The sequence below is a fragment of the Lagopus muta genome, chromosome 18, assembly GCF_023343835.1.
Source record: "Lagopus muta isolate bLagMut1 chromosome 18, bLagMut1 primary, whole genome shotgun sequence".
In the NCBI taxonomy this organism is placed as follows: Eukaryota; Metazoa; Chordata; class Aves; order Galliformes; family Phasianidae; genus Lagopus; species Lagopus muta.
The window spans coordinates 1,817,408-1,832,379 of record NC_064450.1 but is presented as its reverse complement, the minus strand read 5'-3'; the positions used below and the strand labels follow the sequence as shown (position 1 = coordinate 1,832,379).

The window sequence follows — 14,972 nt, the reverse complement described above, 5'->3', positions numbered from 1 at the left end:
AGGAAAATCTTCCTTTTCCTTGGCCTTCTGCTGGTTTCATCATTTCACTTGTTCTTATCAAATGCATAGAGGTCTTTTTATGCAGCAGTTTAAAATGACATCTCAGTAACTTTGCAGAAACCTGCTGCTTGTTTTCATTCCTCAGTGGCATTAACTCCATTAAACTTCTTTTGTTACTCAGCTATCCCTGGTAGCATCCGTGTCTGTGTTCTTTTGATGACTTTTCCAGAGTCAATAAATCTTCCTGTTTGAATTTGCAGGCAGACTTTGCAGTGGAAGCTTTGGCAAAAGCCACCTATGAACGCCTCTTCCGCTGGCTCGTTCACCGCATTAACAAAGCTTTGGACCGGACCAAACGACAGGGAGCATCTTTCATTGGAATTCTGGATATCGCTGGATTTGAGATCTTTGAGGTACTTCACAACTTCAACCAGACTTTCTTTTCCTCTCCACGTTGCTGTGCGTTCAGGCTTAGCTGTAGAACCTCTTAATGCGTGCATGTTCCAAGGCTGCAGGAGGGCTTTGTGTTTTGTATTGTAGTGCTCTGATAACCTGAATGATAGTGCCAGGAAGTCACACTCTGGTCTAAACCATTCTTCTATGTGTATGTGATGTTCTTGTATGTGATGGTTCAACAGTTGTTTTTCCTATGACATGCTAGTTTCATATATGAATAATCCTTTTTCCACTTGTTTCCACAGCACACTTGAATGTTGTGTAGTTTGGGGAATTGCCTCATGAAGTAATTTCCATTTTTACTTCCAAACGTGATAAATGTTGACACTGAATTAACACTGCTTCCTAATGCTCTTTTTGCAGTTGAACTCCTTTGAGCAGCTCTGCATCAACTACACCAATGAGAAGCTTCAGCAGTTGTTCAATCACACGATGTTTATCCTGGAGCAAGAGGAGTACCAACGAGAGGGCATAGAGTGGAATTTCATTGACTTTGGACTGGATCTGCAGCCTTGCATTGACTTAATTGAAAGACCTGTGAGTTTGTGCAGTAAAAATGCTCTAAGACAAAGAGATTCAACCTGGGGGTTTGTTGTTTAACGCCTGCAAATTTATGCAGAGATATTTTGAATAGCAGTTGCAGAAAACAAGTTAATTTGAAGGATGGGTCCAAAGACTAAAATACCATGTATTAGTAAAAGGATTTATCCTGAAAGGATTTTGCCCTGATGTCAGCATAGAGCACCGTGGTATTAAGCTACTATTTTTACATGCTTTCCCTTATAGTAACAAAGACTTCAGTCCTGTCACTTTCATGCTAAACCATGGCAGTGCATTATAGAAGCTTTACTGTGCATTGGTTAGAAGGCCCTGTAAATAGTTCAGCAGTATTTTAAAGGTGGTGTTACCACAGTGCTTTTATATTCTGGTTGCCCAATATAGGGAAGCTTAAGGCTTTAAGCACAAGCTGGTTTCAGGAGTGGGCAGGGGTAACAAAGATCACCATTCCTAGAAGGTTTTCTCTCTTTCCACATTAGAAGTAAGCCATCAAAATTATTTTGAACTTTTTAATTTACACCACGGCGTTGTGGTTACTGTTCTGTACGTTCAGCTGTGTGTCTCGGGTGCACAAAGTCATTACTGCTAACAGTTCTGTGCATCCCGAGGAGAAGAGCTGTGCTCTTTGTTTGGTGCTGTTCAGTTTTGTTCTTTGTGTTGGAGTAGGAGAAGGGAAGTCTCGTTTCAGTTCTGACAGTTCTGCTCTTGAAATGCAAAACTTTGGAAAGTTTTGTCTCCTTGGAAGGTAAAATATCTTCCACAAAGACTGGGGAGTGCTTTCAGTATTGCAGATGTTAAGTGAATATCCTATCCTCAATCCAAGTGCATTGAGTTACAAGAAGTAGCTCTTCAAGCAAATGTTGGTACTGTCCTAATTTTTGACACCTGAAATATTTTATGTCACGCTGTAGGTAAATATAAACAACTCTTCAAATGTGTTAGCTTCATGTTCATTAGATGCTTTAGATATACAAATATTTATGACCAGTTTTTCCATTGCATTCCTGTGTGCATCACTCTGTCTTCCCCGATTCTGCAAGCATTTCTGCAGCTGTACAGCAGGTGTTGGTTCTTCCCCACTTCATTTCAAGAACAAGCAAACCCTCGAGCAGGGTGCAAAGTGAAAGCTAAGCCTGCTGGATCGTTCTGGGTGCTGCTACTGCATATCAGCACAGGGGTTGGTGTGGTGGCTGCCCCAGGGGTACTGAGTGCCTTTGGGGGATAATGATCTGCAGTTTTGCCCACATTAAAGCTTGACAGTAACTGCTGTAGAAATGATGAGTGTGCTGCTGTGTACACACACGTTGCAGAGATGTTTGTATGGAGCTCTGGAGGTCATCTATGCAGGCTCTGCTGAAAGCAAGGCTCTGGTCATCGCCAGATCATGTCAGCTGTTTGTGAGCACATCTCCATTGGAATGAATGGATGGAACCAGTCACAATGGAACTAGATTCCCTCACAATTTGCTTTAATTTAAATCAAGTGTGAATCAGCTGGACAAGTTTTTATTGCAGCATTCAGTGGGGTGTCTTAAATGCAAAATATTAAGAAAATAAATGCATATTAAACACGGACGTGAATCCATCTGTATTTCAGGCAAACCCTCCTGGTGTGTTGGCGCTGTTGGATGAAGAATGCTGGTTTCCTAAAGCTACTGACAAAACATTTGTGGAAAAACTGGTCCAAGAGCAAGGAACCCACTCCAAATTCCAAAAGCCAAGACAGCTGAAGGACAAAGCAGATTTCTGCATTATTCACTATGCAGGGAAGGTAAGAGAGTGATGTGGAGAACTTGGTTAGAAATGTTCATTTGGGGAAACTAATATGAGGTGTATCACAGCAGATAGCAGTGATACATATTAATATTAAATTAAAATTTCAGTTCCCTTTAATTTTGCTGTCAGTTCTTAAAGGTGAGTTTCCTCAAGGTTAAGAGGAATCTATTTTGAATATCTCTGCAAGTGGATGGAAGTGCTGTAAGGCTGTGCCAGTGCTGACTTCTTCTCTTGTGTTCCCTCCATTCAGTGGAAGGCTTTGTGTATCCCTGTTTATAACTTTATCTTTACTGTTGATTCAGTCTTTATATTTCTGCTGGGGGTTGGAGATCAGAAGCAGTGTGAACAGGTCCATGGGGCAACCATCCAATTCTTGACAGCATTTTGTGGAACCTCCATGATCATGCTGTCTGTACTGTAAGGCCGTGCTCATAAGCAGATTCATGATTAGCTAAGCTTAGTCCTGGTACTGTTTGTTTGCTCTAATTTAGAATCATAGAATCATAGAATCACTAAGGTTGGAAAAGACCTAAAAGATCACCCAGTCCAACCGTTCACCTATTCCCAATAGCTCCTACTAAACCATGTCCATCAACACAACATCCAGTTAGAAGGAACTAACTCTGTGAATTGAACTATCCTTTAAATTAAGTGTTCATAGCTGTTATTGTCTGTTTGGTGTCACTGCAGCCAACTGGATAATTACAGTAAAAAGTGAAATAAAGAAATTGGATCTGTTGTATCAATACCTAAAATATTAGCTAAGAAACAATCAAATCATCATTTACTGCAGTTCATAGTAAATGAGCTGTGAAATGAAATATTACCTTTAGGTAATCAAAATGAAGTAAAACATCTTTGTACCTGACTGCAGGGAAGTAATAGATCTGAAGAGGAGTTCAGCTGTGTCACACTGTGTTTCTGTGATACTGACAGTGCATTGCATCAACCTTCTGGGATAGGAGGCATTTCTCAGTTATTAACCAGCATCTGTGTGTCCTTCTGAAATTGTTTGTAAAATATCTTTTCCTGCAAGAAATACGACGATGAAAGGGTTTATGTAGAACTGCTACATCACAGTAAAAATACTCACTTTTCAGCACATTCTTAGTTGAGTCTTGAAACATTTATCTAAAGTAAATGAAAAAGAGAGTAAAGATAATACGCTCTGATTTATGGCATTTGGCTGCTCTGCAGGTAGACTACAAGGCAGATGAGTGGCTGATGAAGAACATGGACCCACTGAATGACAACGTGGCGACGCTGCTGCACCAGTCTTCTGACAAATTTGTTGCAGAGCTTTGGAAGGATGGTAAGAGATGGTGCTCTGAGTACGACTGGTTAGAGCCTTCTTGTGGACCAGTACCTGTTTCTGTGCCTGTGATCTCCTTACCCTCATCTGTACATTGTAGATACCTACGTTTTCTCTGTTTAGCACCAGAGGTACAGAAGAAGCTGCGTGGCTCATATGGTCTGTGCACATATCCCATTTCTGAGTAGCTGCTTCTCATATTCATTATTTGAAGAGATACTCACTACTTGTCAACCTGTGTCAAATTTTATCTGTAATACCACATCCAAAACTCTTAATTTGACTTGCTGCTTTGAAGTTCTGTATATAAACAGCTGTAGTACTACTTGCTATTAGCAAAGTGTCTCATCTTATATGAGCACCAGCACAGTGCAGTGGTGAGTAATACCATGGAAAGCAGCATTTCCTACAATAAAATCCATTAGCAGTCATGCTAGTGCTTAAATATTGCATATTAAAATCAGACACAGTATTTTTCCTGCATAACTGCACATTGCTGTTTAGATAGTTTTATGTGCACTCTAGCTTTAAGTATTTCTTGCTGTTTTCACTGAAATAATCCTAGAAACAGCCAAATAAATACTGAGCAGGGACTCCTCTAGTTACTGACATCACAGTGTATTAATAACAATATGCTTATCACATAATGTCTATAGTTGCTTACTCCAGGAAGAAAATCAAGCTTGTAAGATAAATGATGCTGTAGGTTTCTTCTGGGTTTCCACCTTCTCAGGAATACTGGCTTGGCTCAGCTGCAAAGAGGTGTTATAATGAATACATATAAAGAACTTTTTGGTGGAGGGTCTATTCCTTTCCCTTTGAGTACATGCATAAAAACGAGTGTTTGGATCCAAATATTCAAAACCTGCTTCCACAGATGATTGAAATGTGCATGGAATATATTGTGGCCTAACAGCCTTCGTAGCACGATTAAGTCTGCTTGCAATTGATGAACCTGTTCTGTATACTAACTGAAGTGTCTTATGTATCTGCTCTTCTGTCTTTCTGTTTTTGCTGTTTCTCTGCCTTAGAGATTCAGAATATTCAGAGAGCCTGTTTCTATGACAATATTACTGGTCTTCATGATCCACCAGGTGAATGGATGTAAAACCGTAGGCCTACTAAAGGCAGGGCTGTTGTATCTACAGGAAAACCATTCTTGCTCGTAGGCTTGCATGAACTTTTTCATTTCATGCTCTATTTAGGTATACCTCCACCAGGCCGATGTTCTGAGTGCATACCTATTCAGTTGCTGCTGCATACATATAGCATCTATATTTTATGCATTGCAGATCAGAAGGTTTGTTGCTTCCTGGTTCTATGTTGAGATGCAGAATTGCTGCTTCAATAATAATTCTGGTAGCTCCGACTATTTGAGACAATGCATAAGCTATATGACACTATCAAGCTTCTTTCTGCAGTCCAACATTGACAAAACTCTGAAAAGCTGTGGGACGTAGATGTGTCTTTGTGGAGGGGAGGTGAAGGATCTCATAAATAGAGTGCTGCAGTGGTGGTAGTCAACGAGAAGTTTCTTTTAGATTTGATGGAATTGTCCTTTTACTAAAAACTTCATAAAACGTTTCACTTTGTGGAAGTTGGGCTCCTTTTTTTCCCCCCAAAGTATTGAAATCAAACCATTTAACTACTTAAAAAAAAAAAGTATTTAATCAACCTCTTCCTCATCATTCCCTTGTTCCAGTTCCCAAGTTTTGAAGCATGTGCAGTCTGTGCATTCAAGCCTTCCCATTTTTACTCAGAGCCCACTGTTTTCTGTACACTGCATGCTGTAGGAGGTGATATTTCCTAAGGTAATTACTAGACACTACTAGATTACTAGTGTGAGTTGAGAGACCTTCGTCTGTGGGTGATCCCAGTTGTGCTGTTCAATAACTGCTCTTGGCCTGAGCTGAGATGCAACTTCAGCACTGCTTCTGCGAAGATGAGCAGCCTCAGTATAGTTGGTTGGAGACACAACAAGAAGCACAGTTAGTCTTGATGCATTTGCAAAACTTTAAAACAGCCCCGTGTCTCAGAGATGCCAAAGGCTGAGTGGGGTCCAGGCATCAGTGGTGCCTGTTGGGTGCTCCATTCTGATACATTACAAATTAAGCTGATGTGTTCATCTTCTGTAAGGCTGCTTCCCAGTAATTTCTCTCCCACTTCTGATGTAGAACTCAGTTCTGCTTGAGAATAAACATTTGGAATGTGATCTTATGAACAATTTGCCACCTACTTGCTCTTAGCTTTAATAAGCACCTTTGGTTCTTGCATTTCCAACTGCCTGTGGAAGATGTGGGCTCTGCACTACATGAGACTTGCAAGTGGGTATTCAAACTTGTTGCTCTGTATGTTTCAGCCCTTAATTTTCCAGCTTTGTACAGACCTTTGAAAACCAGATGGGTTCAAGTATGAGACAAAATACTGTAACTACTGATTAATATATACAAAACTAATCCTGGTAGCAATTCCCTTTGCTTTGGTTTGAACAGATGTGAAGATAACCCAACAAAAATGTAAAGCCTAGATACAGCTGCTTCTTTCTGGCTGGCCAGCTTGTATTTTCTGGAGAACCAACACATCGTGTGTTTCTGCTCAGCATTAAGGACCCCAGCTATTATTAAATGCTAAGCCCCCCCCTTCTGCTTCTGAAGCAAACTGTTGAACTGATTGTTGACATGAATGTGGAATCCCATTTTTGTTCATATTTTGGCAGTAAGGTCTTACTGCTGGCAGTCAGATTTGCCATTTGTGAAAAGGAGCAAACAAGCAAAACACCCAAACAAAAGAAACCAACAGCAGGGAGATCCTCACCCAACACGTTTCAAAATCAAGGAAAAGGAGTCGTCTCTGCTCTGGCACTTCCTGGCAGCTTTGAGGTGCTCTGTGTGCAGTTTTCCTGTGGTTAAAGTGCTCTTTTGGCAAGGGAAATCTTTTCAGGTAGATAGAAAGATTGAAAGAATGATTCAGAATTGCTCACTAGCGAAAGTCTGGCAGACAGTTTTTTTTCCCCCCCTCTTGTCACTGGCATAATACTATTTCCATCTCTTCTGTAAGTCATTCCTTTCTCTTCTTTGAGTGTTCAGTAATAGTCATGCTTAACAAGTATAGTTATCCGACTCTACATTTTGAACAGCTATGCCCAGATAACTGATTCCAAATGCTCAACCCAGAGGTACTCCCTGCTGGAGGAATTCTAATAATTTCCAGTTCCTAGGCAACAGTCTCTCTTCTGACTGTGCAGGATGTGTGTTTACTGGTCATGTAGAACTGCAAGTAAAGAGCTGGATGTTTTAGTAGGTTCCTACTAAAGCTACACTACTCTGCTGTATAAGCTTGTGGCTTCTGGTTCCACTGCTTCTGCACAACGTCCCTGGTACATGCTGACTGCCTTGCCTACTGGTGGCATCTCCTGTCATTTGTCCCACAAAGCTTTTGCTGCTGCACTGTTGCTCTTCTCTCTTCGCATCTCTTTATCCTGACAAATATTGAGGTTCACTTCACTGTTTTCTCTTTGCCTTCCCAGTGGATCGTATCGTGGGTCTGGATCAGGTCACTGGCATAACAGAGACTGCTTTTGGCTCTGCATACAAGACCAAGAAGGGCATGTTTCGTACTGTTGGGCAGCTGTACAAAGAATCTCTCACCAAGCTGATGGCGACGCTCCGAAACACCAACCCCAACTTTGTTCGCTGCATCATTCCAAATCACGAAAAGAGGGTTTGTGCTCCAGTCCATTCCTTCAATTCTTTCTCTTTGTTAGCGTTGGATTTATTCACGCTGTCCTCATCTTCTCTTTGAAATCAGAAGCCAGGCTTTGAAAAGCTTTCCACACTGACCAAATATGGTTTGGGCGACCTGACCAAGTGGGAGATGTCCCTCCTTGCCCCGTGGCAAGGAAGTTGGAATTAGATGGTCTTTAAAGTCCTTTCCAACCCTATCTCCGTGGTTCTATGAAGAAATATCTTCTCAGTGTTCCCAGTACATCCCTTATTTAGATAGTTGGCTGAGAAATTTAAACTGAATAGAAATTAAAGTGTAAAAATCATCTTTGTTTTGTTTATCCAGGCTGGAAAATTAGATCCACACCTTGTTCTAGATCAGCTTCGTTGCAATGGTGTTCTGGAAGGAATAAGGATTTGTCGACAAGGATTTCCAAACAGGATAGTGTTCCAGGAATTTAGGCAGAGGTAATAATACGTACAGTCTGCTGAGGTTTTTATTTTTAAGATGAAGTTCCTTGTTAAACACTTGAAGGGGGGGGACAACAAAAAAAACAACACAGCTGAAACAAAATCCAAAACAGTTCTTCTGAAGTGGTGTGAACTTAAATGCTACAGGTTTACTCTAAAGAGAAAAGATAAGTGAGAGCAACCTAAGCTGCGTGTCTGGAGAGTCTCCTTTGCCACACACTTGTTGACTGTAGCTTTATGGCTTTATAAAAATGTTACTGGCTATTGGTGAATGTAAATATTTGTTAAATTTGCCTTGAAGGTATGAGATCCTTACTCCCAATGCAATTCCAAAAGGCTTTATGGATGGCAAGCAAGCCTGTGAGCGCATGGTAAGTGTTCATAAATATTGTTAAAACGTTGAAAAGTTGAAACAAAAAAAAAATGTTGTTAATGTAAAAATGATGTACATTCCTGTCCATTTAGATCAGAGCCTTGGAGCTGGACCCCAACTTATACAGAATTGGACAGAGCAAGATCTTTTTCCGAGCTGGTGTCCTGGCACACTTAGAGGAAGAACGAGACCTGAAGATCACAGACATTATCATCTTCTTCCAGGCAGTCTGCAGAGGATACCTGGCCAGAAAGTACGTGTGCTTTTGAGACTGGCTTTTCTTGTGGTCACCTTAAGCCTCTTTGTTAGGGAGCTGGGCTTCAGAGTTTCCATCTGAGGATTTTTCTTAAGAAAGCATGTTGCTGAAAGTATTGCAGTTATGTCCAAGGCAAGTAGGTCACTTTTACCCACCTGTTCTAACAACAGCTCCTTTTCTTAACCTTACCTGTGTGGCACATGCAGCTGTTTACAATTTAGCTACTGACTGCAAAAATCTCTCCTCCTGCTCCTTAGGTTCTCAGAAATACTTTGGAAAGCTGTTTTTATTTTTAAATTAAAGAAAAGTTCCTTGTTTAATTCACACTTTATCTTTTTGAGGACAAAGTCTGTTAACAGTAAGAACAAACAGCTTTTATTGTTATTGTTCCGAAAGCAGTGACTCCAGCTCTTTCCTAGCCTTTTTAATATAAGGAATGAACACTCATAAGTCAGATAGTCACCCAAACTCAAAAATAAACCTTTTATGGTCTACAAGTGTTCAACGGTTGGATAACCTTTAAAACAAGCAAGCAGAGCCCTTGGCAGATGCTTTACTTAGCTGTATTTAACATTAAATGTTTTGCTTTCTCTGTCTTCAGGGCCTTTGCAAAAAAACAACAGCAACTGAGTGCACTGAAAATCCTGCAGAGGAATTGTGCTGCATATTTAAAGCTTAGGCACTGGCAGTGGTGGAGGGTCTTCACAAAGGTTTGTTACGTTCTGTCACTTTCTCTGACTTGAGTAAATAAGTGAATGCAGATTCTCACGTGTTCATTTTGAATCTCTGTAGGTGAAGCCTCTTCTCCAGGTGACTCGCCAGGAAGAGGAACTTCAAGCCAAGGATGAAGAGTTAATGAAGGTTAAAGAAAAACAGACAAAAGTGGAAGCAGAACTTGAGGAAATGGAGAGGAAACATCAACAGGTTTGTGCCCCATTCAGCTTCTAGGGTATGGAATTTGTATTGCAGTACCTTCTGGGTGAGGGAGGCATCTGTGATCAAAGCACTGTTCTCATCAGGCAGGTTAACTGTTTTCTTAACACTTGACTAAAAGCTGAAAGCAGGAGATAAAAGGAAAGCATTCCTTCAGGAATAGAGACAGTGTATTGAAAAGAAGAAAAAGGTGGTTCTGTTGTCATTTCCTGGTTTTTGGAAAACCTCAGTAGCAGCAGCAGCTTTTCCATCTTCAGATACGTTTTTAGGGTGAGGAACTTCCATCGTGTGCCAGTGCTGCTTAAGGCACAGGGAAACAATTAGGGCATTGCTGGGCAAAGCTGAAAATGAATTTATGGTAAGACTGATAGCAACTTGAAGAACAGCTGAAGGAGTATGTCAGTGGAGGCAGACCTGTATTTGTCACTGTCATTTGAGGCATGCTATTACTGTGGTGTGGATATCTTGAATGGGGGAATGTTAATTCATGTTTACACAGTGTTTACACAGTTTACACAGTGACTGCAAATACCAGTTCAAACACACTGCTCTGCTTCTCTGCAAGGCCAGTCCTGCAAAACAGGCACTTCCCTCCTCTTTGTGCTGCTGGTAGAAGGGGAAGTGGTGCAAGTGTCCTGCTGGGGTCTGTGGGGGGGTGGGGACACAAAGAAATGAATATTGCTGTAGTGCTGCTTCTAGAGTTGGTGCCTTCTGGCCTGTGCTAAACCCTGTGCTAGAGATGTTCTTTTCTGCATGTGGACCAGGGAGCCTTGAGCTGGAGCAGAACTTGACATTTAGGTAACTCTGTAGTTGCCATATGTGTGTAGTCTCTCATGAAAGACTTCAGAATGTGAAGTTGCTGCTGCTCTGCTACTTTTTCCTTAATATTTGCAGCTCCTAGAAGAGAAGAACATCCTTGCAGAGCAGCTACAGGCTGAGACAGAGCTCTTTGCAGAAGCTGAGGAGATGAGGGCTCGCTTGGCTGCCAAAAAACAAGAGTTGGAAGAAATTCTCCATGACTTGGAATCCAGGGTTGAGGAGGAAGAGGAAAGAAATCAAATATTGCAGAATGAGAAAAAGAAAATGCAGGGCCATATTCAGGTATGCTTCTTGGTAACTGGAAATGGAAAAGAATGCAAAGGGAGCAGTTAAAAGGGTGGGAATGCTTACTTACCATCTCCACGGTATGGAGGAAGGTAGATCCTTAGCACCACGTGTGGAATGCAGTCAATTTGATTCTTTATTTCTTGTTACTGTCTCTGTAATTCCAGAAGTATGAGAGTGAGGGAAGAAGGAGAAATGTAAAAAATGCAGTGTTGGATTTATTGCATGTTCAGGTGGAGGATTGATGGCAGCAAGCACTTCCTGAGTGAGCAGGAGCCTGCAATGGCTGCTTGTCTGCTTTCTTCTGGAGACTGATGGGATGATACCAATTTTAAGGGAAATGTTTCTTTTCAACATAAATGTAGTGAAAATCCTTTAGGTTCTATGAAAGAAAGACAGCTTCATCTCCCTTGAGTTGCTTGTTTTCTCTGAAGTGTTTGAAGATGAGTTAGATGTTTCCTTTTGAACATCTGGGGACTTCAAAACCTTTACTGATTGAGGGGTTCCCCAAGAGCTTAACTGTCTTTCAGCAGAGTTCTTGGTGGAGAGACAAAGCCCACTGCCATGGCTCTTGATGCCTTTTAGTAAGTATCCACGGATGAACAGAAGCACAGTACATCACTGCTTTTCTGCTGGCATCGAGGTACTTGTGCCAATCTCAAAGCCATTCAGTTGTAGGATTGAGCTCTAGATTCATACAGAAATCATGGACTGGTGTCCTGTGGCATCTTTTCCCCACCACGTGTGCTTTTATACCCTATTTGGATGCAGTATCCTAGGAAGTTGACGTGCAGCCCAACCCATCTTGGTTATAATTAATAGTGCTGGGTCCCATTTCCCCCTGTGGTGGATTGTTATTGTATGTGAAGAATTAGGTAGGTGAAAGATTGTGGTGGAGTGAGAATACGTTTCCTAGGCAGCATGCTGCAGCCAAATCTAAAATACAGAGTGTAAAGGATTCCACCTGTGTCACGTGGCACTTAATTTCTTTACCAGCTTGCTGATTGCTTGTAGCTGAATCTGACAAAGTGAAAGTATTTTTTTTTTTTTAGTTTTATTTGGGGCAACTGTTTGCTTTTTTTTCAAAATAATGTATTTTTTCCACTAAGTAAAAGAAGAAAAATATTAACATATGGGTAACCTGGAAAATACAAACATGCAAATTGCCTCTCTTGCCAGGACCTGGAGGAACAGCTGGATGAGGAGGAGGGAGCTAGGCAGAAGCTGCAGCTTGAAAAAGTGACAGCTGAAGCTAAGATCAAGAAAATGGAAGAAGAGATCCTACTGTTGGAGGACCAAAATTCCAAATTTTTGAAGGTGAGGCTAGTTTGTTTGGTAGAGATTCTCCTCAGAAATGAATCAGAAATGAATCAGTGATACCAAGTGACAGCAGCAGCTTCAGATATTTTGAGAGCTCTGTTAGCTTTAGAGTTTGTGCCTGAAGACTTGTGGGGTTGCAACAGGTTGAAGCTGAGACTTAAAGCTGCTTTAGAAGTGGCCTTTAGGAGGGTCACACTTGCCATGTGTTTCTAGTGCTCTCAGGCAGAGTTTGATGCAGTGTTTGTCATAGCTACTGTTGTTCTTTGGTAGCTCTGCAGATGCTACCATTATTCTTTGTGAACTGTACAGATGTTCTGAGACTTAAGTGATAAGGAAGGAAACCAGCCCTCCCAGCCATTAATCCCATGTTCTTGGGAAACAGATGTTCATGCTTCCATTTTATTTCAGTTTATTCCAATTGAGCCTTAATACTGATGGATCAGGCACATGCAGTAACACTTGTATAGAATGCTGTGTGGGATCTCTGTGGATTTTGTGCCTTCAGTTGTTTGTGCTGTTCAGAGACTCTGAGGCATTGAAGTTTTTCCCCTCCCTCCCACTTCTCTCCTAACTAGGAAAAGAAGCTGATGGAGGACAGAATTGCTGAATGTACTTCTCAGCTGGCTGAAGAAGAAGAAAAGGCCAAAAACTTGGCCAAACTGAAGAACAAACAGGAGATGATGATCACTGATTTGGAAGGTTTGTTCTTTTACATCTGCCTATCAGCAGCTTTGAGGTCGTGCTGGAAAGGAATGGATCGCTCACAGCAGTGTACAGATACCTGGTTTGGTCTTCTGAATGTACCCTGACACGTGCATACCTCAATAGCTTGACAACCTTGCAAGAAATGTTGTGCTCTTGCAAGGCTTGTTGCATCTGGCTCCTCCTTGTTCTTCAGCCCACGTTACAGTTTTAAGAATCCATTTCATTTACAGATGCAGTCAGGAATTCGTGATGTTGCACGAATCCCTTGCTAACAAGGTAAAGCATCTGACTCTTAGGAATTCCTGTGCTTTTCTCTAATAATTTCTTAAAAACATTTCTGCAGGAATGTTATTTGCCATTCATTTATTCAAAAAGAAAAAAAAAATTGGAAGCCTAAGCAAACATGAATTATTTTGTTTTTCTCAATGTTTTGTATATCTGAAGTGGTTCCATTTTTCTGTCCACTTTGTCTGGATTGTTTAACTGTTTTGTCACAGATTGAAGCTGCCCTGCGTATGCACGTAACCCTGCTTAATTTGGAAAGGAAAATAAATGTATGAAAAACCCCTGTGATTGTGCATAGCTATTACACAGTGTGAATAGAGTGCCAAGTTGAAATTGCAAGGCAGAATTACTCTGTGTCCTAATTTGGAAATAGTTTTGCACCAGTTATATGATGGCCTGTCTTGCCACTGTTAAAACTGAGGTGCTTATGGAGGAACACCAGAGCTGCGTTTTCCCTGGGAAGGTGGGTGTTGAGCTGATAGGGATGGAAGGAGATTGATGTGCCTTTGCTTTAAAAATCAGCTTCTATGGCAGAGGCCAAGAGTTGGGAATGGGCACAACTGGAAAATAATTCTGGAATCGTTGTTTGCTTGACTCAGGATCAGTGGTTCTGAAGCTGTTGGACAGATGTGTTTGGTTATGGTGCCATTCTGAGATTGATGACCGAAAAATGGAAATTAAAGCTTAAGTGTAAGGCACGCGATTTGTTGGCTGGCAAAGCACTATAGAATAATATTTACTCTTGGCAGTGGTTCAAGGAGCCTTAAAGCTTTCTCTGCCTGGGTCTTGGCGCTGCTGGGCACTAAAATTTAGAGCAAAAAAGCAATTAATTCTGCTGTGAGATTTCTTGTGTCTTCTCGCTGTCTTGTGGCAGCGTTCTGAATAAAGCTCCTCAGAAATATGATGTGAAAACAGAAGGAAAAATGCCTTTTTTTTTTGTTTTGTAAGAAACTTTTTAGAGGGAGAGGATTTTCCAGAGAAATGTACTGATGGTCTGAATTACCCTGGGAGGCTGTGACAGATCATTCTTGAGCATCATGGCTCTCCTTCCATAAAGAAGATGGGGGCCTGAACCAGGAGCAAGCTTAGAAAATATGGGAAAATCTATGCATAAAGAGGACCCACAAAATATTAACTAAGTCTAATAATTATGTTTATGCTCTTGTATGTGGAATTATGCTAGGTCTGCACTAAGCATCAGTGGTTTGGAAAACTTCTGTGGCTCCAGTGTTACACAGCTGGCCGTCAGCTGGCTGCTGAGCAGTGCTGAGGCAGCGACTGCCTGCTCTGTCACAGGCAGGGGGGTGAGGTGCATTGATGGAGCACTGATAAGGGGGTGTTTTTCACAGAGAAATGCCTCAGGGCAGGAGTATCTCAACTAAAGAAGTTTAAAGTTTGCAAAGCCTTGCTGAATATCCATGGGATGTGTTTGAAATATCCATGGGATGTGTTTGAAATATCCATGGGATGTGTTTGAAATATCCATGGGATGTGGTAGTGGCACACATGCTTCCAAAAAACTGTTTGTCCAAGCTTTCTTAAGCCTGTACTTTCCAGTAGATGTTTTGGAGCCTTGCCTCCCCCTTCAGAAGCTGTTGCACACTGTCATTTTTTCCAGACCTTTGCTGATCTTCATTTTTGAATCCTCGTGCATGTGATCATCTGACCCAGCATTTCAAACTGCTCTTCTGCCAGACCCCAT

At 41.4% G+C, this 14,972-nt stretch overlaps 1 protein-coding gene across 4 annotated transcripts in view; it reads left to right on the top strand.

Annotated features, from left to right (window-relative positions):
* Window positions 1-14,972, top strand: part of MYH10 (myosin heavy chain 10) — a 92,753-nt gene that overhangs the window by 62,243 nt on the left and 15,538 nt on the right. For all 4 annotated transcript variants that reach the window (XM_048965325.1, XM_048965324.1, XM_048965326.1 and 1 more), the window contains 13 exons: window positions 261-413; window positions 820-993; window positions 2,611-2,784; window positions 3,987-4,101; window positions 7,628-7,821; window positions 8,170-8,291; window positions 8,596-8,665; window positions 8,760-8,920; window positions 9,525-9,633; window positions 9,716-9,847; window positions 10,751-10,957; window positions 12,140-12,277; window positions 12,856-12,979. In XM_048965325.1, coding sequence (XP_048821282.1) covers window positions 261-413; window positions 820-993; window positions 2,611-2,784; window positions 3,987-4,101; window positions 7,628-7,821; window positions 8,170-8,291; window positions 8,596-8,665; window positions 8,760-8,920; window positions 9,525-9,633; window positions 9,716-9,847; window positions 10,751-10,957; window positions 12,140-12,277; window positions 12,856-12,979 — 1,873 coding nt within the window. The remainder of the gene's footprint in view (window positions 1-260; window positions 414-819; window positions 994-2,610; window positions 2,785-3,986; window positions 4,102-7,627; window positions 7,822-8,169; window positions 8,292-8,595; window positions 8,666-8,759; window positions 8,921-9,524; window positions 9,634-9,715; window positions 9,848-10,750; window positions 10,958-12,139; window positions 12,278-12,855; window positions 12,980-14,972) is intronic.